At 37.8% G+C, this 25,237-nt stretch overlaps 1 protein-coding gene across 4 annotated transcripts in view; it reads left to right on the top strand.

Annotated features, from left to right (window-relative positions):
* Positions 1-25,237, top strand: part of ZNF385B (zinc finger protein 385B) — a 396,676-nt gene that overhangs the window by 236,143 nt on the left and 135,296 nt on the right. Inside the window, exon 1 of one of the 4 annotated variants that reach the window (XM_045868427.3) lies at positions 23,398-23,656. The exons of the other annotated variants lie outside the window; for them this stretch is intronic. Within the exon in view, the coding sequence (XP_045724383.1) occupies positions 23,647-23,656 (10 nt within the window). The 5' untranslated portion in view covers positions 23,398-23,646. Of the gene's footprint in view, positions 1-23,397; positions 23,657-25,237 lie in introns of those variants that run through there. 4 annotated transcript variants of the gene reach the window in all.

Here is a 25,237-nt window from a genome sequence, read left to right as displayed (position 1 = left end):
TGACATCACTGTTCAAGATTTGGGCGTGGAGGGCACAGAAGGGGGATGAGATATTTCTGACAGGCTGAGCCTAAGTTTTATGCTCTAACTTAGTGTGTCTGGGCTGTTGTAACAGAAATAGCACAGACTGGGTGGCTTATAAACAACAGAAATTTCTTTCTCACAGTTGTGGAGGCTGAACATCTGAGATCGAGGTGCCAGCATGTAGGGTTCTTGTGAGAAGCCTCTTCTGGGTAGCAGACTGCTGTCTTCGCATTGTATCCTCACATGGTAGAGAGCAGAGAGAGGAAGCAAAACTCTCTTGTGACCCTTAAAAGGGCTCTGTTCCATTCATGAGGATTCTAGTCTCATGACCTCATCTGATCCTAATTACTTCCCAATGAGTTACCTGCTAATAACATCACTTCGGAAGATAGAGTTTTGGAAGGACATAAATATTCACCAAAACTAGAAAGATACAAATTCCTCAGGGAGATATAAGGCTCAGATTCTGGTTACCCCTTGTCCCCCAAAACAGGCAACTGCCCACTACACTTTTCTTTAAAAACTTCATTTATTCTTGAGTTCTTGGATGGTTTTTAAAGCTAAAATTTCAGGGCACCCTAGAAAAATCTACCTAATGAGTTTTAATTTTCAGTTCCAGATTATTTATTTATTTATTTATTTATTTATTTATTTATTTATTTTAAGATTTTATTTATTTATTTGAGAGAGAGAGTGGGGGGGCAGAGAGAAGGGGAGAGAGAGAATCCTTAATAGATTCCACATTGAGCAAAGAGCCTGACACAGGGCTTGATCCCTCAACCCTGAGATCAGGACCTGAGCCAAAACCAAGAGTCAGACACTCAGCCAACTAAGCCACCCAGATGCTCCATTCAGTTCCAGTTTAAAAGATGAAATTCAGAACCATTGTTTTTGGAGATCTAGTTAAGCCTGTGCATCACAACTTTTTGCTTTTGAGTGTCAGCATTTTAAGTTTTGACATCAAATTTATTCTGTTGTTGGTGCTTGTATTTTAAACAGAATAATTGCAAATAAATCTAAATGTTTGGGATTTTACCATGTATATGCTCTCTGAAGTCTCCCAGAGAAGCCCCAATAATGATGGTAGTGTCCTTGCAGACACCAGCTATGTAGGTGTGTCCCTCTCTTCACCAGGAGCTTTGCCAGCCACCAAATCCTTGCTACAGCTGCTGTTCTTTCAGAGTGCAGGCCAGTCTTCTTTCTGTCTCTTGTTAGTTGACAATGCCAGTTACAGAGAATCATGCCAGACCACACACCAGTGTGGCAGTTGTACAAGTGGGAAAATAGAAAGATTACCCCACTAGTTGTGATTAAAAATTCTTATTCTTATATATGGAGCTTAAAATGATACAAGGTTCTGAAAATGTAGAACAAGAACATAAATAACTTCTGTACGTTTCTAAAATATGGAGTTGGAACCAAAATAACTTTTATAACCATTCCTGGGAGGATGCCCTCCCAAGTCATTCTAGCCCACACTTAGAAAATAAGGTTTATTTTTAATTGTGGTACCTTTCTAAGTTATTCTAGGAAGATTTTCTTAGGGATTTTCCAGTGTCATTAGATGCCACAAAGTATATGTTGCAAAAAGCTAGATTTCTTCTGCATATCCTTGAAGATAAATTCAGGAAACTCCATGAGCTTATTGTTTACACCAGCCCAAGCTAGGCTGGAAGATGTCAGAATGATGATGCATCCGGTAATGATGATCCTGAACAAGTTTAGGAAATGGGCTGTTGTATTAAATTTTTATTAATAGTTGCACATCTTGAGATCTGATTCATTCCTACTCGTGGGTCTTTGAGTTCTTATAATTTGCAAAAATGCTCAGAACCATAATATTTTTTTTCATTTTATTTCAGCATATTTTGTATGAATAGAAAACAAGCACATAGATTTTTGATAAGCAAATGTTGGCTCAACTGATGAAGTGTAACGTGGAACTAGAAAGTTACCTGTTAGTATAACAGTGGAGAAGCTAAAAATACCAATAATTCAGTACTTGCAGTCTTTCTCATGTATAATTTTATAGTTTAAGATTCAGAGAAGCTAAACTCTCATCATTTTGTCAGATTGAAAGTAACATTTATCATGAATCAAGTCTTCCTAACATTTTCATCAGTGGCCTAAAAGAAGATAGTAGTTTTCATTTTATTTCCAAAGTGACTCTTAGATGTTCAGGTTGCCCTGAAGAGTGAGATGGAGAGTATGAATTGGAGATGATCCATTGTCTCCAAAACACAATCCCAAAGGGAAAACTGAGAAGCAAAACCTTCCATGAAGGTTTTTTGCTGCCCTTTCCCTAGACCTGTTATACTCCATTCCTCTTCCTTGGAAGAAAGTAAAGGAAGGAAGGTGAGGAGAAAGGAAACTGACAGTAGTGTGATGGAACCAGCTTCACTGACTTGGGTGAGCCAACTGTGTGCACCTCTTTCCAAACTCACATTAAGTAATTTGTTGATACCTTAAAATCAGCCATGTTGGAAATATTTATACCGTAGAAATTGGTGGTGTTACAAATCAAGGACTCCCTTTCCCCACCCCAGACAGTAGGTTGCTAAGATTTACTAGCATTCCATTGATGACCTACTGTTGAACGGAACATTGTATATCACAACCTTACCATTATTATCTCTTCCTGATTATGACTTGTCAGTATAGGTAAGACTTCTAAAGACCTTGACTATAATCTGCCTTATCCAAACCTTTGTGTAGTAAAGATGCGTAGAGTTGGAATAATATGCTCTCTATTTAAGTTACTTGTGATGCATTTGTTTCCTGTGTAATTTTACCTTCTTAGATTTCTCAGTGTATTGTTAGTTTTCTCTTCACCCTCCCCTCTTCTTTTTTTATCCCATTCTCTGTGATCCTTCCTTGATTACATAGTCTTCTCAGTTTTTCTTGACATTTTATGAAGAATATTCATATGTACACTGCCTGATTAGTATGCTCTAAAGCATCAAAGACTATTATAGACTCATTTCAGCAAACACTAATTGAACATATCCTTTGCCTAAGACATCATGCCAGAGAAAATAAGGCACTGTACCTAGTCTCAAGCAACATAAAATCTAGGGAGAAAACCAGACATGTACACAAAAGGAATGATGTGGAGCCTAATGCAAAAGATCATATTAGAAGAAGTAAAAAAGAATGCAAGCTGGACCACAGAGACCAGAGGTTATTTCTGACTGCAGAAATTAGAGAAGGTTTCATCTCAACTAAGTCTTACAGAATTGGTATGCATATTAAAGTTCAACTCTATTTATAGTTTTTATGAATAGATGACTATAAAGTTCCCATTAAAGTAGTTTGAGTTAACTCATATTGCTTACTGATCTGCCAAAATTAGCTTATCATGATGGAAGTCAGGAAAACTTAACAAAAAATAAGATTTTAGCATCATAAATATATGGAATTGCTGCTAGATTCCACAGATGCCAGTGCAGAACGTACATTCTGCTCATCTTTGTACACTTCATAGTTTATACTCAGAGCACTGTTTATAAAAGGTCCTTAATAAAAGCTTCCAATTAATGAGGACCAATTATGGTTCAGGCACTTTTACATATATGATATCATCAAAGATGAAAACTAGAAAACAAGGAAATCAATTTTTTCAGGCTATTGCAGTAGGGAGAGCACCCCAGATCCAAAGATCAGAGTGTGTCTTTACAGAGTGGTTTTGCTTTAGTCTTTTACAGGAAGGAGTAGACAAGTTACAGATAGGAGGATTTACAGTTGGGATTTTGCATCCAGGGAAAATCTCGGTTGGTTGGGTGAACAAGAAATGTTTATCTCTGTGTCTGGCTAGTTTCAAGGGGAAAACACTTCTAATCTTTGCTAATCACTCATGAGACACAGAACAAGAAGTTGACTAGTCAGTATCTAAACTTTACAGTTACCCTGAAATACAGTCCTATCAGGATTTTTTTAAATTTCTTTTTAAAAAATCAGAAAGTAATATTCCGAGAGGTCGAGAGACTTGCCAAGGCCACATAGCTAGTAAATAACAGAATTGGAATTTTATCCATATCTTTCTGGCTCCAATATCTTTTCATTATGTCATAACATGTCACATTGTACTGAGTGAATGTTTAATAATAATTTTTAAGGTTAATGGAACTTTTGTTTATTTTCTGTGTGTATATTTTCATACACATTACCTAGTTTGGAGAGAATTGTGTTCAAAGAACCAAGTCTAATGTTTAGAATTGGCAGAAATCTGTTTGCAGGCTGTTTTGGTTTTAAGATTTTATTTATTTTTTTGAGAGCCAGAGAGAGAGAGCAGGCACGAGAGGACACGAGGTGGGGGGCAGAGGGAGAAGGGGCAGAGTGAGAGGGAGAAGCAGACTCCCTCCCTGCTGAGGGGGGAGCCCAACACGGGGCTTGATCCCAGGACCCTGAGATCATGACCTAAGCCAAAGGCAGATGCCTAGCTAACTGAGCCACCCAGGTGTCCCTGTAGGCTGGTTTGTAATAAGAGTGTGCCTCCTTCCCTATAAATAAATCTACCTTTCAAGTGAACAAGTAGAGAAAAATTTGGAATTGTATCCTAGTGTCTTAATAGTTAGTGATTGTTCTTGCTATAAATCAATACGGTATCATTGTTGCTATTTCACCTGTATTCTGTGGGGCTGTAGAGGTTTGCAGGAGGTGCTTTGAGATCCTCCGAGGGGTTCTTTGCTCGGTTGGGGGACAGGACAGAAATCAGGCAGAACTTGGTTACCGAGCTTCTGCCAAAATTTTTGGATATACATGTTGAACATCAAAGTAGAAAGGGGGTCACTAAAGAAGGTAGAAAAGAGTGAAAACCATTGATCTAATAGAATAAATCATCTCCATAGAACAAATGCTGAATATGTTTTGCTCCTGGAAACCTGTGAGTCCCTGAGTTTATTGGATTTGCCAGCTTTGTGGGGACCCTTACTGTGCTTTTGATATTCACAGCAATGCAATGTTAAGATGCACCTGAAAATTTCATCCACACAGCAGGGGAATCTAACCTGGCTGGTCTGAATCATTTGGCATCTATTCCACATTCAAATTATTGTGGTAATTATAGGTAGGAGGTGATAATTTGTGGTTGAGTTTTGTTCTGGGGTCCTGGTTATCCAGTTCTTTTTTTTTTTTTAATTATGTTTTACTTTTATAATATTGTGTTAGTAAACAGACCAGGTGCTATTTCACAGTAGTTGTGTAATACATTCTCTGATCACTGAAGCAAAAATTAAGCACAAAACAAAACCCACTAACCTGGCTGGGCTACCTACCTAAGCATGGTAATTGTGTCTGCTCTAAGTGAAAGGGAAGAACGAGCAGGTTACAATTAGGCTCTGGGGGCCACTGAAGCCAAGATATGTATGGGTGCTTTGTCATTGCTGGCCCTGGGAGTATGGACTTTTTAGAGGCAAGAGAGTCAAGTCCAGTGCTTTCCTCCTTTTTCTTGGTCTCTCATTCAGGGATAACCTTGCTGTATCCCACCCCATGCATCATTTGCAGAAAAGCTCAGGCAGTAAAAGGAGATATTATCATTAGTTTTTATTCCCTGTATCTCCCAGTTTTAGGGAAGAGTGCTGTGGTCAGAAGATAGCAAAATTAAAAATAGGAAAACAAATCAGAGGCTCCTGGGTGACTCATTCAGTTAAGCATCTGCCTTCTGCTCAGGTCATGATCTCAGGGTCCTGGGATCCAGCCCAAGGTTGGGCTCCACTCTCAGCGGGGAGTCTGATTCTCCCTCTCCCTGTGCCCCTCCCCCTCCTTGTGCTCTGTCTCTTAGTCTCTCTCTCAAATAAATAAAATCTTTAACAAAAATGACAAATCAGCCAGAAGATGCTAGAAAATAATAGAAAATGAAATATAGGAACTATGAACTGTATTTACCCACTAGAAAGCAAAACAGGTGAATTATCTGTGAGTCAAAATTTCTAAAGAAAGACATTATGGAGGCATTAAATCTTAGGAAACTGTTTTCAAAGCAGTTACGGATGTGATAGACGGGGGATGGAGTGACGTTCAGGGCAGAGGAACTGAAAGTGCACCAGCTTAGAGTGCAGATGTGCCTCAGGGGCCATGGGAAGGTCTGCTGAGTAAGAAGTAGGCAAAGATATGAGACTCACATCTGTAGAGCTAAATTTTACATTTTGGTGTTAAAATTGTAATCATCAGTAAATGGGTGATGAGTCTTTCTAAGGCAAGGGTTAGAAATTTCTTTGGTCCTTCTTGATAAGTGTCTTTGAAATATACTGATCATGGAAGCGGTCATTTTCTCAGGCTGAAATTGGCAAATCTGAGTACTATTCAGTGAGTGGGAGGAAGAAAAGAGAGAAATGGAGTATGACTAGAAAGTTCCTAGCACAGCTAGTACTAACTCTCCTCCCCTCTTAGGAGGACCAAGTTCTCAACATTCTTATGGATCGATTCTCTTGAGTAGTTCTCAGAGTGAAGTTCCTGAGCTAAAAGTGTCAGCATCACCCAGGAACTTGTTAGAAATGGCAATTTTCAGACCCCATCCTAGGCCTACTAAATCAGAAACTGAGGTGGGACCAGTAACCCGTGTTTTAATAAGCCCCTGTCTTAGTCCATTTGGGCTGCTATAACAGAAATACCGTAACCTGGGTGGCTTATAAACAACAGAAATTTATTTCTCTCAGTTTTAGAGGCTGGGAAGTCCCAGATCACTGGGACTGGTGTCTGGTGGGGACCCACTTCCTCATAGACTGACCTCACAAGACAGAAGGGACTTGGGAGCTCTGTGAGGTCTCATTAATAAGGGCACTAATCCCATTCATGAAGGCTCCACCCTCATGACCTAATCACCTCCCCAAAGTCCCACCTCCTAATACTATCACCTGAGGGGCTAGGATTTCAAAATACGAATTTGTGGGGGAAACAACATTTGATCTATAGCAACCCCCCAGGTGATTCTCATGCATACTAAAATCTGAAAACCACTGCCTTAAAGTATTTGTTTTCAATATAAAGGTGCTTCAGAAAGTAGAAAGTTGATCAGTTTCTCTCCTAAACTCCTTTCCTTGATGTTTTACAAGTGTCTGATTTAATCTGGTAGGAAAAAAAGGTCACAATCAGGTGCTAAGGCTTTGACACATATGAATCTCTCTTTGAAAAAGGGAAGTGTAGCTCAGTTCTGGACCTACCAGGTAGCAGCTGCAAGCGAGACTGCATCGGCCATAGCACCCATCCCTGCCCTTGATGCACAAACCCAGGAATGGTTTTTTTAAAATTAGTTCTTAATCTGAGATTCAGAAATGTTCTACCTGACAGACGGAGCTTCAGAAACCCAAACCATTAATTATGTCAAGGTGGAAAAAAATAGCTAGTAATGCTGAACTTTAATCCTAAGAGAATTTGGCAAAAATTTATTAAATGCACAGTAATAACCAACAGTTGCAACTTTTGGAAGTCAAATAAATATGGTGTCTGTTACCTAATAGACACCAAACTGAAAGGAGAAAAATGGAAGCATGAAGGCAGTGGGCATTGGGTGGAAAATGAGCTAAGAAGAGGTTTTTTGTCAAGAGGAAGGAGAGTGAGAATCATGGCAATGGACCAGAGTCAGATGAGAGAATGCAAGTCCAGGATGATGCAGAAGAGTTACTATCCATGAAGAGGGACATCTTCCACTTAGAGCCATGGCCAGGTGTTTTGGTTTTGTTGTTGTTGTTGTTGTTGTTGTTTGAGCATTATAAGAAGAATGGATGGATTGATTAATATATGACTCATAGAAAATAGAGTTAAGAATAGCCATAAAACCTAGCACCATAAATAATCAGAAAACATAGATATCCTTGTACTGCTAACATCTAACATTGGAATTCCCATTATGTACTAAGCACTATACTAAGTACTTATAGGATTCTCACAACAACCCTGTGAAATAGATTCTGTTATTACTACCTCTGCTTGAGAGATGAGGAAACTGAGGTTTGGGGGAGGAGATTTACATAGCTCTGGGGGAGGAGATTTACATAGCTCATAAGTGCCTCTAGGATCAGGACCCAGCCAGTCTTATGCTAGAATCTGAGCTTTGCACCCCTCTGATATAAATAATGTCACGAAAATAGATCAGCCCCTCAAGTTCCCAAGGCTCCAAGATGATTTGATGCTATTCTGTCCACTTTTATTCTTCTGAAATAATTCCCTTATTGTTATTTTCTGATTATAAAAGTAATGTATGATCATTGCACCCAACTCAAAAAAAAGAAATGCAAAAAGTATATAGAAAGTAAAGATCATTCTCAGTCCCATTGCCCAGAGATAACTGGTGTTAACATAAGCTATACTTTATTCTATGGTTATCATACTTGGTGTCTCAGAACTGTCTGGTGTGCCCTTAAAGAGGCAATCAGCCCTGACTCAGACACTCTGATTCACTAGGTCTGGGTGGGGCCTAGGCTTATGTATTTTTAATAAGTACTTCTCCTGTGGTACTATATATAGTTCAAACCCAGTTCTAAAAATGCTGTTCTATACCTTAGATTTTCAAAAACTCTGATGTAGAACATCTTCTTTCAGTTTATCTCTGCATTCTTGAGAACCTTAATATTTCTCATCAATACTATCAGACGGGAAGATAATAGAGAAGTTGGTTCTCACACTTTAGCATGCTTTGTAATCACCTGGAGGACTTAAATGTTAAAACAGGCTACAGAGTTTCTGATTTAAAGGGCCTGGGATGGGGCCTCTATTAGTCAGGATCCTCCAGAGAAGCAGAACCAATAGTATTTATAAAGAAAGAGATATATATGAAGAGATTTATAATAGGAATTGGCTCACATGGTTACAGAGGCTGAGAAGTACCATGATCTGCTACCTGCAAGCTGGAGAACTAGGAAAGCCAGTGATACAATTCAGTCCAAGTCTGAAGGCCCAAGACCCAGGAGCTCTGATGTCCAAGGAAAAAAGATGGACATCCCAGCTTAAGGAGAGAAAATTCACCCTTCTTCCATTTTTTGTTCTGTGTGGGTCCTCAATAGATTAGATTATGCCCCCTACACTGGTGAGAGCAGATCTTCTTTACTAACAGTCTACTGATTCAAATGCTGATCTCTTCCAGAAACATTCTCACAGATACACCCAGAAATAATTTTTACCAGCTAACTGGGCTGGTGAACCATCACAGAGCACAATAATTTGCATTTCTAATAAGTTGATGGGTGATGCCAGAGCAACCGGTATAGGGACCACACTTTGAGAACTGCTGTAAGTCTTCCAAATGAGATTTCCTGGTAGGAAGTATTCTTGCTGTCTTTGAAAATTCCTTAAAATTTAAGGGCAAGAGCCTGACCTTGATGCAATCATTTAGAAACAATTCAGTGACACATAGTAGCATGGTTAATATCACCTCTCCATCAGGAACTCCATATGTAAAAACTCTGTTCAGCTGTTTCCGTGTCCCTATGACAACAGTAAAAGTGTAACAAGAAAAGAATAGCTACTGATGTTGTCAGCAAAAAAAAAAAAAAACCTTTAATCTCCAAATGGTTGTTGGTAGCAATGGAAGGGACAGCAGGACAAGGTCAGTTACATCCAATAATAGGCATAACACCTATCACAGAAGTCTAACGTGTGACATTTCTTAAGTAGGACAAACACCAGAAGAGGACGTTGATGCTACTGGCAGTTTTTATGAATTATACATGATGCACTATTTTAAAATTCAGCAGAAAACTGCCATTTACCCTCCACAGTAAAAGGTACATGGAAAGTGAAGTGCTGGGTGAGTAAATATAAGATGTTACCAATATAATGGATCGTAAGCACACTTCTCTTTGTTCCCTGGCCCCCAACAGAAGACAACCAGGCTTTTGAAAGGAAGGTTGGCCTGTGAAAATCTTCCTGAACTTGATACCTCGTACTATCCATCTATGCTTCCAAACCAAAAACCGGTTCCTAAAATGTAACTCTTAACATTTCATGGGCTTTTGGCTTTAACCCCTTGATGCTGGGGTAATAGAACTGTATAGCTACCTTTGGTATTCAACATTGTCTTAATCTGTTTGGCCTCTATAACAGAATACCATAGACTGTGTGGCTTATAACAGAAATTGATTTCTCACAGTTCTGGGGACTGGGAAGTCCAAGATCAAGGCACCAAGAGATTTGGTTTCTGGTGAGGGCCTTGCTTCCTAGACAGCTGTCTTTTTGTGTAACCTCACAGGGTGGAAGGAGCAAGGGATCTCTCTGGGGTCCGTGTATAAGGGCACTAATCCTATTCATGAGGGCTCCACCCTCATGACCTAATCAGGTCCCTAAGGCCCAACATCCTAATACCATTACTTTGGGGGTTAGGGCATCGACATATGCATTCTGGAGAGGAAGGGACGTAAACATCCAGTCCATTGCAAATGTTTATGTCAGTCACCAGAAATACAGAAAACCCACTGCCAGACAATGCAGTTTACCCTAGAATTTTGAAAGCTAAAATTAGAGTTTTTTACCATGACTAGAGATGACTAAAGTCATCTAAGGGAATTTATTCATTTATTATTCAGTCAACAAATATCTGTTGTGACTTTCCCACCTTCCAGGCATCGTTGTAAACTCAAAGGCTAGAACAGTAAAAACTCTCTATATAGAAAGAGAGACAAAGTCTTGACCCTTCAAGGAGCTTACCTTGTAGTGGTGATGAGTTTTGTCTTTTTTTATGTCTTCTAGAACCTTGCAATGTAAAGGATCAACAATGTGGATGTCACTTGGGAAGTTGTTAGAAATGCAGCATCTCAGGATCCATCCCAGATCTCCTGACACAGAATCTGTATTTTATTTTACAAAATCCCCAAGTGATTTGTATCCACATTACATTTTGAGAATCACTGCTCTAAAAAACAGAGCCTGAGGCAAAGATTCAAGTTCTGATTTTATTTGAGAGTGTGAGTGCAGGACAGTATGAACACAGAAAGAAGGGTTAGTCAGGCAAGCGAAGCTGCAGAGCAATGAGATACAGTGCTGGCGACTTTGTCAAAATTAATCTGGAAAGGGCACAGCACCTCAGCCAGCAGGTGTGTTTGCTAGGTCTGGGGAACTGCTTCTGCAGACAGTTTGTGAGGAAGATGCCCCCCAGGCTCCCTCCTGACTCCTGCGTTCTGCTGACTGAGGTCCGCACCTCTGGGAGGTGCCAGCCCTGCACTTCTGAGTTACAGTACCCAAATCAGAAAGTGGAGGGGTGGGTGTAGACCAAGACAGGGCAAAAAAAAGAGAGCAGTTAAGGGCTTCTGTGAAGGCACACAAAGTTCGTGTGTCCAAACAATGTATATGGAAAAGTCCATCCAGTAAATCAGTAGAAGTGACTAGAAATGGCATTTATTTGTCAATCACCAGAAACACAAACCCCTCTGCCAGACAAGGTGTATTTTAAGCATGCTTCTATTAGGTACTCAAAATCCTTGATATGTGGGAAAAGGCTTTCTTATATTAAAGATGTAAGATATACCATTTCAACAGATATGGAGTCAGAAACAAAATAACATCATATGAGGACCTCTTAAAATATGCAATGTGGAAAACAAATCACTAAACAATTACGTACCCTGTATGAAAAGAAAATACTATTCCCTTGTGCTACCGAATATAAAATGTTTTTTGGATTCAGTTAAAAGGTGTGTGTAGGCATAGTGACATTTTACAATTTTAAATGTTATAGTACTCCTTGGAAATATAGTCTGAGAAATTCCCTCCAGAAACCACTTTGACAAAGATAGTATTTATAAGCAGGCAAGAACGTTTCCTCCTAAACAAACTTGCTGTTTTCCTTTGCAACAAATTAAAATCTGTATAGAATAAGCCCTATAACATAGTTATGAATACTTACAATATGCAAAAGTATTGACTTTGGAAAAGCCTCTCCAGATATTAAGGCCTACTGGTATATCACTTGCATTTGAATGGATATGATGAGCAGAATTTAATAAAGTTTACCAACATAAATATTTTTAAATTGTAGGAAGCGCTGATGGAAGTTCCAAGTTCCAACTGCAGTCTTCTCTTGCCAGTTAACTCAGAAGTTCCAGATAATATATGACCATTCCTTTAATGAGATAGAATTATTTTTATTATTATTTCTTTTTAGTTCCATACCTTCTTGAGATCACTCCTTTTTTTCTAATCATCACTAGCCCTTTCTTAGGATCCACTTTTGAAAATATATTTACATTGGGCACCTGGGTGGCTCAGTCGGTTAAGCGACTGCCTTCGGCTCAGGTCATGATCCTGGAGTCCCGGGATCGAGTCCCGCATCGGGCTCCCTGCTCAGCAGGGAGTCTGCTTCTCCCTCTGACCCTCCTCCCTCTCATGCTCTCTGTCTCTCATTCTCTCTCTCGCAAATAAATAAAATCTTAAAAAAAAAATTTTTTTTTAAAAAGAAAGAAAATATATTTACATCATCTTTTATAGTCCTATACTTTTAGGGCTTGGGGCTTTTTTTTTTTAACTTTTGGCAATTTTTCCAGTTGGCTTTTAAACTTATTGAGGGCAGAGTCTCTGTGAGCTCACTCTGATATTTCCCACAGAGCCAATCCTTAGAGAAGGCTTTTGATAAAAGTGTTCTAAATGGACTCAGCTTTAAAACTGATCACAAATTACCACAGAGGCATTTTCTGAAGGGAGACTTGCATTCAACTTCTGATAAATATCAGTGTCTATCATAGCCTTTTTTTTTTCTTTCCCATAAAATGAGACTTACTATACTTTGTGTGGAAAGGGAACATGGAGGAAGTACCAGACTAGGAAGAACTGAACTTTCATCACAGCTCCATTGGTGACTAATCCTGCGAGCTTTTCTAAGTAACCAAATGCTGTCAATCTGCCTTTAATAAGGGTCAACTGGAGGTACTATTTACTTGGCTTGCTTCATGGAATTGCAGCTACAGTCACATGAAGTCATTCATGTATGAGGTAGCACTCTGAGTTCTATAAATTACCATAAAAATGCACATACGATGCTGTGCCTTCACCATAATACCCTGAATGTTATAATGTTGTTTGAAGGTCCTTGGCCACTGCATTGTTGTTGGGATTGAAAATAATTTCTTTTGGGGGTGCCTGGATGGCTCAGTCTTTAAGCGTCTGCCTTCAGCTCAGGTCATGATCCCAGGGTCCTGGGATCAAGCCCGTCATTGGGCTCCCTGCTCGGCGGGAAGCCTGCTTCTCCCTCTCCCACGCCCTCTGCTTGTGTTCCGTCTCTCGCTGTCTCTCTGTCAAATAAAAAAAATAAAATCTTTAAAAAAAGAAAAAAGAAAATAATTTCTTTTGAAAAATTGAACTTAGAAACCCTATTTTAAAGATCTAAGCTTTCCCAATGCTTGTACTCTGAACTAGACCCCAGTATAACCAAACTATTATTTGGGGCTGCCTTGGAAGACTGTAGTAACACCAGCTAACATATATTGAGTGTGTCTACTTTGCTAAGCACTAGGCACACTGTCTCATTTAATCCTCGATACTTTCCTATAAAGGCAGGCAGTGTTATTAGCCTCGCTTTGTAGGTGAGAAAATTGGGGCTTAGATAGGGTAATGTGTCTAAGGCCCTACAGATCAAAAGGGGCAGAGCCAGACTTGAATCCACATTTGTCTTACTCCAGCACCAATGCTCATTTCTTCTTTTCTGCCCTGGCTTTACAATTAGGTAAAGCCAGATCTGTTTTCTAGCAATCCAAACCCATGAGGAAGAAAGTTAAATAGTAAGAATCAGATCGTTTAATCTCAAATTGGTTTGAAGATGCCTGTGGAATCACATTGATCTTTCGAGGTAGTTAAGGAAAATTTTAGCATCTTTGAACATGAAGAATTTTTAAAATACTAATCAATGAAAACTAAATATCAGGATACATTTATTTAATGAGTTATTAAAGAAAGTTTAATGAGTCACAACATGTTTGTTAGCAATGCGTGAATTTTCCAAATAGGTAATTTATGTTATAATGTCAGGATTTCGTTCTCTAATGTAACATTTGCATCATGATAACTTCCACTTAAAAAAACAATAATATTCTAGTTGCAAAATCATTCTGGTTTTTCAGACTTTGTTGGCAATATGTATGATGTTTTCTCTTGAAAAATTGCAGGGTAGCTACAATTACAGAAGGCAAAAAACAGTAATTTATAACTCGATGGACTAGTAGAGAAACAAACTCTGACATAATATTCAAAGTGCGGTTCCAATTTGGCAGCCTTAGTGATTTGCTGAGTAGAATGTTCATAATTATTGTAACAGTTTTTTTAAAACGGAAAGCCTGCATGTTGTATTTTGATTAATGAAACTCTGAATCTATAATTGTTCAATGTCTTAAAAGTAAGCTCACAAAAACAGCCTGATCCCAATTACACATTTTAATAGTGGGCAGTTTCAAGTATTTTGCATAAATATCTTCTCGGGGCATTTTCTAATGAAGTCTCACACAGTTTATAGAATGAAATAACCACTTTTAGAGTGAGTCTAAACAGTACACCAGTGGTCAGTAATCCTGAATATCCTAATATACCACACTTGTTATATTCCCCCTCTTTTTTGTAGAACCTACTGTAGAGAGACCTTCAATTTCATTCAAGGCTACCGATTTTTCATACATCTCCCATCATTGTAAGGAGAACTGAGGGTTAGTCACTAAGTAGTAAAAGTGCAGTCATTTTGATCCTGCCCTTGAAATCTCTTTCTGGTCGACTCTTTGGATATTGTCATCGTAAAAGGTTCAGCAGATCATAGTTCTTTTTTTTTTTTTTAAAGATTTTATTTATTTATTTGACAGAGAGAGAGAGACAGCGAGAGAGGGAACACAAGCAGGGGGAGTGGGAGAGGGAGAAGCAGGCTTCCCGCGGAGCAGAGAGCCCGATGCGGGACTCGATCCCAGGACCCTGGGACCATGACCTGAGCCGAAGGCAGACGCTTAACGACTGAGCCACCCAGGTGCCCCCAGATCATAGTTCTAAATGGAGAAATAGATAATAGAAAAGCAAATTGTCCTAATGGCATATTTGGGGGAAAAGATGTTTAAAAACTTAAACCTTTACTCTTGATCATGACATTTTAGTGTAACAATACCTCTGGCTCTGTTAATTTTAAGGGACCTTATAGCTATTGACCCCAAGGATATTTGTAATGAGTGTATTATAATTAATACAGAATTTTAAGTAACTCAGAAACATGCACATGTATCATAGCTGTGTCTTAATTTCAAGTGGCAAATGTGAGTTTGAAAGTAAAAGATTCTTCAAGTAACTTGAGCACAAGGTAAAATTAGTTTTTTATATCAGGTTCTATTTTTTTTACATACCAGAACTATAAAAAAAATAGAATCACCAACACAAAACTGCAAAATTATTATCATGCTTAGATTTAGAAACTTTATATACTAGTTACTATTATGTTAAAAGTCAAAAAAATTGTTTATCCCACACCTGCTATCTAGTTTCATAAAGCATAAAAATGATAATCCTAGATTATAACCAAGAATTTTATACATGAAATGAATATTTTATTATTGCTTTGTGATATTTTCAGAATATGCCCAGTGAACTTCAGAATCTCTTATTCTTGCTTCACCCAGCCCAAAACACTTACTCCTCCTCCCTTAGCATAAAGCTATCAAATGAGCTGGCAGCATCCCCAAACCTAAAAGTAGTTTCTAGATGTTGATGAAGAAATATACCCAGAGTCTCTAATGCTTTCAAAGGATTGTAAGAATGTGCAGTTTTGTCTTGTATATTCAAACAAAATGGTGCTGACTGGGATACCAAATGGGTTATATGCCTTCATTCATCCAAGAGTGAAATGGCCAATGCGTTTATAATGCCACTTTAATCTTGTCTTTTTTTTCTATCCACATATATTCACAAAACTTTTGAGAAACTTGGCTGCACTTCACCATTTCCTTCTCCAGTGGGAGTTTAATGTTGCTATTATGTAGGGAAGGTGGGAGTTGGAAACATTTTTCCTAAATAGAATGTGGGTCTTTCTGTGAGAGTAATATAATTCTGGGAACTTTTGTTAGGTACTCACCATGTGCTGGTTTCTCTGATGGAGGAAGAAAAATAAGTAATATAGGATTGGTTCTTGCCTTTAAGGATCTCACAGTGTCGTAGTCAAGACTGCTGTGTGAACAAGTGGCATTATACAAAACAAGAAATGCAAGACAGTTACTTTAATTTTGTTAAGCAATTTAAATGGCTATGCTCCTCTGTAGATCCAACAGAAGGAATTACATTATTCTTTCAATATAAAGGAGTATGCCTCCTCAAAGATTTGAGAGATAAAATATTTGATCCAAAAAATACAGAAATGGATACATGATAACTTCCCCAGACTTACATATTTAGATAAACATTTTCTCATTTGGAGTAGCCACCTTAGAAAGCTATGCAATACTCTCTTTTGATTAGGATATTATGAGATCTCTTCTGGTTGACTTGCTCACAGAAGTAATTTAATATTGTCAAACTTGTCGGTGTCCAATTTACATTTATAGTTTTTCAGTTGAAATGCTAACCCCCCTTATTTAATTGCATATTAAAATGATGTTTTAAAGAAATGCCATATGGTTTTTGAGCTGTATCTTTAGTTCCCAATATACTGGAGTTAGTTTATTTTATTAGAATTCAAATTGGATTTGTTATTCTACAACTCTTTTATTTGTAAACATTCACTAGCGGTAACAGTTGGGCCTTACACCACAGCAGACCTCTAAGTCTAGTCTGAGCTAGAAGATTGACACAAATGAAAACAGGTTCCATTTAGAGTTGTTTTCACTTAGGTTTACTAATGAACCAACAAATAGCACAACAAATGTGAGATCAAGATTCGGGTTAGTGCTCACATTTCCTAATACCTTTCTTGTTCCTCGGGCATATTCAAAGTGGTCAATGTCATCCATGCACCATGAGCAAGCCACCTGGAGAGAGCATCCCAGAACCAGTGGCTTTTTCTCACAGCCCATTAGGCCAGGGGAAGGGTGTTTATCTGTCACCATAGCAGGAATTTCTTCCTGAATCACCATTATGTACTCTCTTTTTGTAATGTAATCAAACCTGGCTACCACTGGTCTTGTGAATTGTATTTGAACTTCCAAGAGACTGCTCTGCTCTCCCACATCTGTTCTACAGAATCCCTTGGTTGATCTAATCACTACCACTACTGCTATATTTGTTTCTAGTTTAAGAAATGCCCATTAACTGGTGTTGTCATTTAAAGTATTTACTGAGTACTCACTTTGGGGAAAACACTGTACCTACGTGTAATGCCATAACATTTAAAGAAGTAGAATCTCCTTTATATAAGAGATACTTTAACAGACAAAGTTCAGGGAGAAAATAGTTCCATATAGAATGATAGAAAGTATTTTTGTTTTTAAATTATTTGGGAGAAGTATTAAGTAAGGAAATGTGAAGAGAGTCCCTCTAAGTTTTGCCCATTAATTTCCCTGTGACTGAGAAATTTTGGCAATTAGTTGAAATGAAACATTTGGCTGTTCTTTCTTTGATATGACAATATGCGATATAAGTTTATGAGATACTCTCACTTTGTTTCTGTTAATTCTCATTGTCAGATACTTTCCATCTACATGAGTTTGGTACTAAATTGTATACGGGAGTAAACACCTCAGGCTTTTGAATCAGAAAGTTTAGGTGAATCTCAGCTTTGAAACTCAAACAGCTTCGTTTTGAGCAAGTCCCTTAGCCTTCCTGGAACTTCAGTTTCTAAATCCATACAGTGTCTATGTTTTGAACCAAAAACAAGTGTACCAATAATTAGATCACTTAAGAGATTCTGTAGAAGATAGAAGTACAGCAGCAAGGCAGTCTGTTGGAAAAGTCAAAAGCCATCTGTTACTCAAAAAGTTCTAAATACTTATTCCCACAGAGGTGTTCTGTTATGTGTTAAAACACACACACACACACACACACACAATGTTTACTGATACAATTATTAAAATGTTCATTTACTCATTTATTTTTTTTAAAGATTTTATTTATTTATTTGACAGAGAGAGACATAGCAAGAGAGGGAACACAAGCAGGGTGAGCGGGAGAGGGAGAAGCAGGCTCCCCGCCGAGCAGGGAGCCTGATGCGGGGCTCGATCCCAGGACCCTGGGATCATGACCTGAGCCGAAGGCAGACGCTTAACGACTGAGCCACCCGGGCACCCCTTACTCATTTATTTTTCTACCTTTTGTCAAATAGGAGGCTTTCTCTATATATGAGTTGAACCATGATTCCTCACATATTTTGGAATTCTTTACAATAAGTGTCCTCAGTTAGGAATCATTTTCATCTTTACACTGTGTATATCTAAAGCATTTAATATAAAAATCCATTGCTTATAGCAAACTGTCCCCATAACTAACAAAAGGAATGAGCACAAAATGCTTTTTTTAAAAAATAAAGTTTCCAGGTGTTATCTGCAACTGATGAATAACTAAATTCTACCCCTGAAACTAATAATACAGTGTATGTTAAAATAATAAAAATAAATAAAGTTTCCAAACCACAAGAATTTTAGTAAACTCTTCTGAGAAGGATGAGCACTAATTCTAAGGCTAATGTTTCAAAGTGCCAAACAAGTAGGTATTAGAAGATGTCAGAGTTTGTTGTTATGCAAAGTCTTAATTACAAGGAATTTATTATGGTGGTTATTATAACTTTATGGCTTTTTCAGAATCCAAATTTAAAACTGTAATAATGTATATGATTCATGTTTTTGATACATCATATGCACATTCCCACACACCCTCACTCATATAGGTTTTGTTTTTTAGTTAACACATACTAGAATATTATAGATTATGTATCTCATAAATGGACTTAATTTTTTGACATACTCAAATATATCAAATGATTTATATGTCAAGAAAAGTCCTTAACATGTTTTGGACACTTAAAACCAAAGTACATTTGAACCACTCCATGATTGGAACAAGGAAAACTCTGGTGAGCTCCATGACCTAAGATCTATTGGCTTCATTCATGGGAAAACCCAATCCATACCCCGCCTAAGCTGGTATCTCTCACCACAGTGAAGAAGAATGCAGACTAAGCAGCCCATAAACTAAATCTCCAGAAAGAGCCAAGGCAGAAGAGGCATATATTTTTAAGATATCTTCCTGAAAGCATCTCAAGATCTACTATTTTTGAGTTCTCAAAACTTTGTATTTATAGAATGTCTTTCATCCTGAAGAACCTAAGACAGAACCACCTTACTAACCACAAACTAGTTTGCAACAGGGTACACTGCAGTTACCATGGCAACTATGTTATAAATCTTTCTTTTCACTAAGTTGGAAGTTTTTCAAGATTCTTTCTTTGGACTGACATTTTCAGTGCTTGAATTCTAGTGAAGATTATTTTTACTTCTTCATATTGCGAAAAGTTGAATTAATCTTTTCAAAGAGTTTTGTGTGTATTGAATTTTTTGTATCAGGACAATTCAGCTCTATTAGATCTTGAAGTTCAGTAGTCTTTTTTTTTTTTTTAAAGATTTTATTTATTTATTTGATACAGATTGAGAGAGAGAGAGAGAGCACAAGCAGGGGGAGCGGCAGGCAGAGGGAGAGGCAGAAGCAGGCTCCCCGCAGAGCAAGGAGCCCGATGTGGGGCTCGATCCCAGGACTCTGGAATCATGATCTGAGCTGAAGGCAGCGGCTTAACCAACTAAGCCACCCAGGCGCCCCAGATCTTGAAGTTCAAACCAAGAAAGAAAAAGGCCTATGAAGCAAAAATATTATCCATTTTTTTCCCTAACTCTAAGACTTGAACATCATATATACTTCGTATCTATCTCAAGAAATATTCTAATGTTCCCAAGCTACCTTAAAATGAAAAATAAAATGGTATTAGGATGTAGCTTCTATCAATAGGACTTATGATGGCACAAAGATATCTATGCATCGGTTGTGTGAGAAGCTCAAATGGAGTGACTAGAGGAAAGATGGATGGAAAGAACCCAAAAGACTAATGGAAGCTTAATTTCAAGGGTAGACCTACTGACTTTTGGGAGATAACTGTGAAAGATACAGATCAACTTTGCATTTGCAGTCATTGACATCATATTAAGCTATGTGCATATTCAAACATAGGTGCTAAGGCAGTTCATCTTATTTGTAAAATAGAGTCAACGCAGTATATATATCTATATAGTAGATATTGACTACTACTGAATTGTGATCAAGTGTTGCTGTGCCTTTTAAGATGGTGCACTAAACCCACAATGAAAATATAAACACCAGATTTGTGGTGTTAAAAACATAAGAACCAAGAAAAGAATAAGAACCAAGGGAAATAGCATCTTTCTAAAGAGATAGATTAGGTACCTGGATGTGGGGTGCTGTCGTAACAAATATATAAGAATAGCTTTGGAGAAGGGAGTGGATAGAGGCTGGAAGAATATTGAGGGGTATAATAGAAAAATCCTAGATTGCCTTGAACAAACTCTTAGAAATATGGACATTAAAGATGCTGCTGGTGGGGGCTTAGTAGGAAAGGAGGAACGTGTTATTAGGAAATAGAAGAATGGAGACCTTTGTTACATAGTGGCAAAGTTGAGTAGAATTGTATCTTTCAGTTATATGGAAAACAGAACTTGGGAAAGATGAGCTGGGATAAGCTAAAGAGGTTTTCAAGCAAAGTGTTAAGATGTGGCTTGTTTCTTGCTACTTAGAAAAAAATGCAAGAGAAGAGATAAACTGAGGGAAGAACTGTAAAACAAAAAGGAACCAGGGCATAAAAATTTGGGAAGTTCTCAACTTATTCAGATGACAAAAAGATGCTAAAACTAAGAGACCTCTAAAAGAAAAGAACTAGAAAGAAAAGGAAAAAAACAAAAACAAAAACAAAAAAAAACAAGGGTGGCTGTAAAACTTTTTGCTGAAACCTTTTCAAAGATCAAATAATCAGTATTCGGTCATAAAAATTTAAGATTGTGCCTCATAGCCCTTTGCAATTAAATTAGAGAGCTTCCAGGAATCTGTGTTGCCCTCACCCATCTCAACAGGAGCCAAACACAGAGAAGGAATTATCTCAAAAAGACTTATGAATATGGCTCTGTCTAATGGAGAACACTGTTGTGTCATCCATAAGATACACAAAATTTGGGGGATGCCTAGGGTTTCAGTCAGTTAAGCATCTGCCGTCAGCTCAGGTCATGATCTCAGGGTCCTGGGATGGAGCCCCATTAGGCCCCGTGTGGCCTGTGCACAGCTCTGTTTCTGGCTCTGCATTCAGCGGGGAGCCTGCTTCTCTCTCCCTCCCTCTCTCCCTCTCTCTCTCCCCCCCCCTCTTTCTGCCCCTCCCCCTGCTTGTGTTCACACGCTCTCTCTCTCTCAAATAAATAAAAGCTTTAAAAAAAAAAAGAGGCACAAAATTTCTAAGAAAATTATATCAACAGAAACACTACCAGTTAGAACTGAAAGGAACAAAAAGAGTACAAAGTAAAAGGAGGCTGATGGACCCCAAAATTCTATTTACAGGAAGTAGGCTAAAAAAAACGAGTTGGCTGCAAACAGATGCTACTGTTCGTATAAAAGGGAGGTTGACTCAGGGGGTAGAACCAGTAGTCTAGAGAGCAGAACTGAGTTCCTCTGGATAAGAGTCCAGCTTATTCAACACCTTAATTTCAGCCTTGTCAGATCCTCAGCAAAGAACCTAGTAAAGCCCACTCAGACTTCTGACCTACAGAATGCTGCAATATTAAATGGATGCTGTGCTAAGCCAGTCAGTTCATTTGGTAATTTGTTATGCAGCAATCAGCAAACCTAATACAGATATTAATATTCTAAAGAATTGAGTTTATGCAATTTAAAAGAGAATTAAGTGGTTCCATGAGGTCTCCATATAAATTCACTTCTGAACGCTTAACAATGTTTGCTCTGAAAACAGTTGTTAAAACGCTATATGTTCTGTATGCTTTTTATTAAGTTACAAATGCATATATTTCTGACTCCAGGAACTCCCTGGTTATTTTCTACTTCAAACTCATCAGTGTGCACTTAGAGAAGTAGATTTTAAGCCTCCCCTTCAGAGCCTTAGTTGTTCACAAGTCACTGTAGAATCTCTTACCTTTCTTGCACACCCATTGATATCATTCCTTGAATTGTTTACTCTGTATAGAAACTTCATATAGCAACCTGAACCTGAAGTATCACTTCAAAGTAAAAGCCCAGTTGGGAAAATTTTGTTTTCATCACACAAGAACGTAACTAAGTTTCCAAATGAAGGTAAATGGCATGGCCTATGTTGGAAGGATGGCCAGATCACCAATCCCAGAACACACCAGCATGATTCATCTTGTTTTCCTTAACAGCAGCAAGAGAAGGTATAGAGAGATAGGAGACGGACTTGCATAATGTGCTAAGAACTTGCTAAATTGTTGGAGAAAGATTAAAAAAGAGGCCAAGGTGGGAAGATGAAAATTCTATTTTTTAGGAGAAATAATGTTCCATATTTTTTTTAAATTTTGGATAAGGAAATTAGTAATTTTGAGTTCTCACTTTAAGGAATAGTGCACTGGTCAGGGGTCAACTGCAGAGAACAAATTCATATTAGCTAATTCAATAAGAAAGGGGTTTATTATAGCATATTAAATGACTTCCAGAATATTTGGGATAGCTGAAAATCGACTTTCTGGATGTGACTCTCTGGCCTATCACAGAACGTGGCTTTGATAAGGAGCTGCTGTTACAGCCGCAATTGAGAAGCATTTCCACCTCGTACCTCTGCTACTGCCCATTGCATCACAACCCGATGCCGTAAGCCCTGAGGCTCTTTGCATGGGACCGAATTGAGCATTCATAATTGGTGAAGCCAAAATCATATCTAGAACCCTAGCAACAAGAACATACAGGAAATGTAGTTTTTAAGCTTTTTTTGGAAAGAAATAATAGGAAAAGTGGGTATAGCTGTGGAACAACCACAGGATCCCCTTGAGGACCTAATATTTAAATTAAGAACGCCTAGGAAAGCCATTTTCCATAGGAAGCCAAATTCTCTGTTTTGGAGGTAGTAATGAAAAGATCAGATACTTAAGGGATCATTTTCCCTTTGAATCCTCCTATGTTCAGGTTTTAGTAAAATATTTTTTGTAGGTTTTAGTAAAATATTTTAAATCATAATTTTCATTTTTGACAGTGTAAGGTCTCAGTGATTAATATTAAATGAAGATAAAAATCAGGTTATTACTTTTCACTGGCACTTATTTTATGCTTAATGAAATATACTTTATCATGTTATAGATCTGCAAAGTCTGCTCATCATTTCTAACTTACAACAAGAGTTCACTTATGTCACCTGAGACAGTGGCTTTGTTTTATGGTTTGTATAAGATACTGCTGTCCTGAAATGAGAATCCTACTTAACAAGCTTTTTTTTTTTTTCCTTTATCTGAACCAGCTCCAAAAATGCTATTGTCAAAAATAACATCAGCTTACACTGGGCTTACAGCAGTGATGGTGGTTTTAGTAACTGAGTCAACCTTAGGCCAAGTGCCATAAGCTGGCTTGAGTCATATGTTAGCACATTATTTTCTGAGTCTTAGGCTCAGAACATTGGGGCTTAGATACAGGCAGACACAAAGAAGACTAGAAACCAGTAGTGGTGAATAATGTCTTCCCTGCTGTGACAATATGCAAAAAAGTAGGTATTATATAGTATTTGTGGATGAGTCAACAATGACTTAACGAGCATCGCTGCCATTTGAGAGCACTGGACCCTTTACAATAGCTTTGAATATTGTTCACAAATGAAACCTGACAGAATTAACTACTGCTTATTCTAATATTTATTTAGATTTATTTGTGTGACTGCCAAATTAAGTTGAAATTAGAGCTGCTTAATAACAATAACAAATTAATTCCAATAAACTACTAAACCTATTGTCAGTAGGCTAAGGGCTCAAAGGAAAGCAAGAAGCAAGTACCTGGGACAACAGGGTGAAATGTTTTCAATTTATGCCCTATTCTGGTAGCTGATCTTATTTTCTTTAGGTCTTTTCTTTCTTTTTGTCTGCTTTTTTTCCTTTTCAAAGTTGGAAGAAATCTGCCTGGTTGTTTTACTCCCACCCTTCCCTCTGCCATCATTACTTATGGTCCTGGAAGTAGAAATTGTAGTTTGGAGAAGGTAACTGCTACACATGTGCATTTTTAACTTAATGGCAGCAGAAGGGTTATGAAGGAAGATAGGTGTAACTAAGGTGACCGTTCATCCCCATTTGCTTGGGACAGTCCCAGGCTATGCCTATTAATAGTATCCCCTTTCATTCTCAAAACTGTGCTCCTTTTTTAGATAGTTAATTACGTGGTCATCCTAGTAATACCTAAGATGGGCTAAAGGATGGTATAGAGAAATGTAGGAACTCTTAAAAAACATGTTCATGGTAGTCGTAATTTGGGTAGAACCAGTTAGTCTTGATGTCTTGTTAAAAACAGCAAGGACAGAATTGCCTTTTCTGATCCTGGGGTGTCTGTGCCTCTTCAGAACTATGTCTTCTTTTGGGAGTGTTCTCAAATACTTAAGCAGTTGTTCCTATTTAGATGCATGAACGTTGAACTACCCAGATTCTTGTAGAATTATAATAAATGAGAGGATATTTTCCATTCAGTAATCTAAAAAAACATTCCTAATAAAAATTCCTATGAAATTATAGTTCAGAAATATAAATGGTTATTTAATAAAATGTATTCATGCAGGATTTGTAAAAAAGTTTTTTAAGGATACTATTGTTGCTGGTAACTTTGGGTAAAGAGAAAGTATTTAAATGGAAAATATTTGAAATGTTCAGCAAACAGAATAAAAATAATGGAGTGGTGTCTTTTTCAGATACTGTCATATTCTTTTTCATATATAATTTCTGACGGTGATTATCTGTTATGTTTCAATGTTTGTTACATTTTAAGAGTCTCATGCTCTACCGACTGAGCTAGCCGGGCGACTGATTACTACCTTTTAAAGAAAATGTTTCTTGTCCTGAACCAGGTTTTCATTCCCGTTGATAGCAAGTAATTCATTTTTATCATAATTGAAAGCAATATTAATATTTTAGAGAAATTTAATTGAATCCCAGACAAGTTATTTCCTTTGTCTTCCCTTCTAACAATAACTTTTTATGGTGGGTTGAATAAATAAAGCTCACTGCAAAGACCTAGGTTTTAGAATCCCCAAGGGAGATTGTAATAGACCGTTTTCCCATAGGAAAATTCACAGTGTTCACTTAAAATA

The sequence above is a fragment of the Mirounga angustirostris genome, unplaced genomic scaffold, assembly GCF_029215605.1.
Source record: "Mirounga angustirostris isolate CCGP_5_RB_7025 unplaced genomic scaffold, mMirAng1.0.hap1 SCAF_3, whole genome shotgun sequence".
NCBI lineage: Eukaryota > Metazoa > Chordata > Mammalia > Carnivora > Phocidae > Mirounga > Mirounga angustirostris.
The sequence above is the reverse complement of the archived record's forward strand: the minus strand, read 5'-3'. Positions and strand labels throughout refer to the sequence as shown.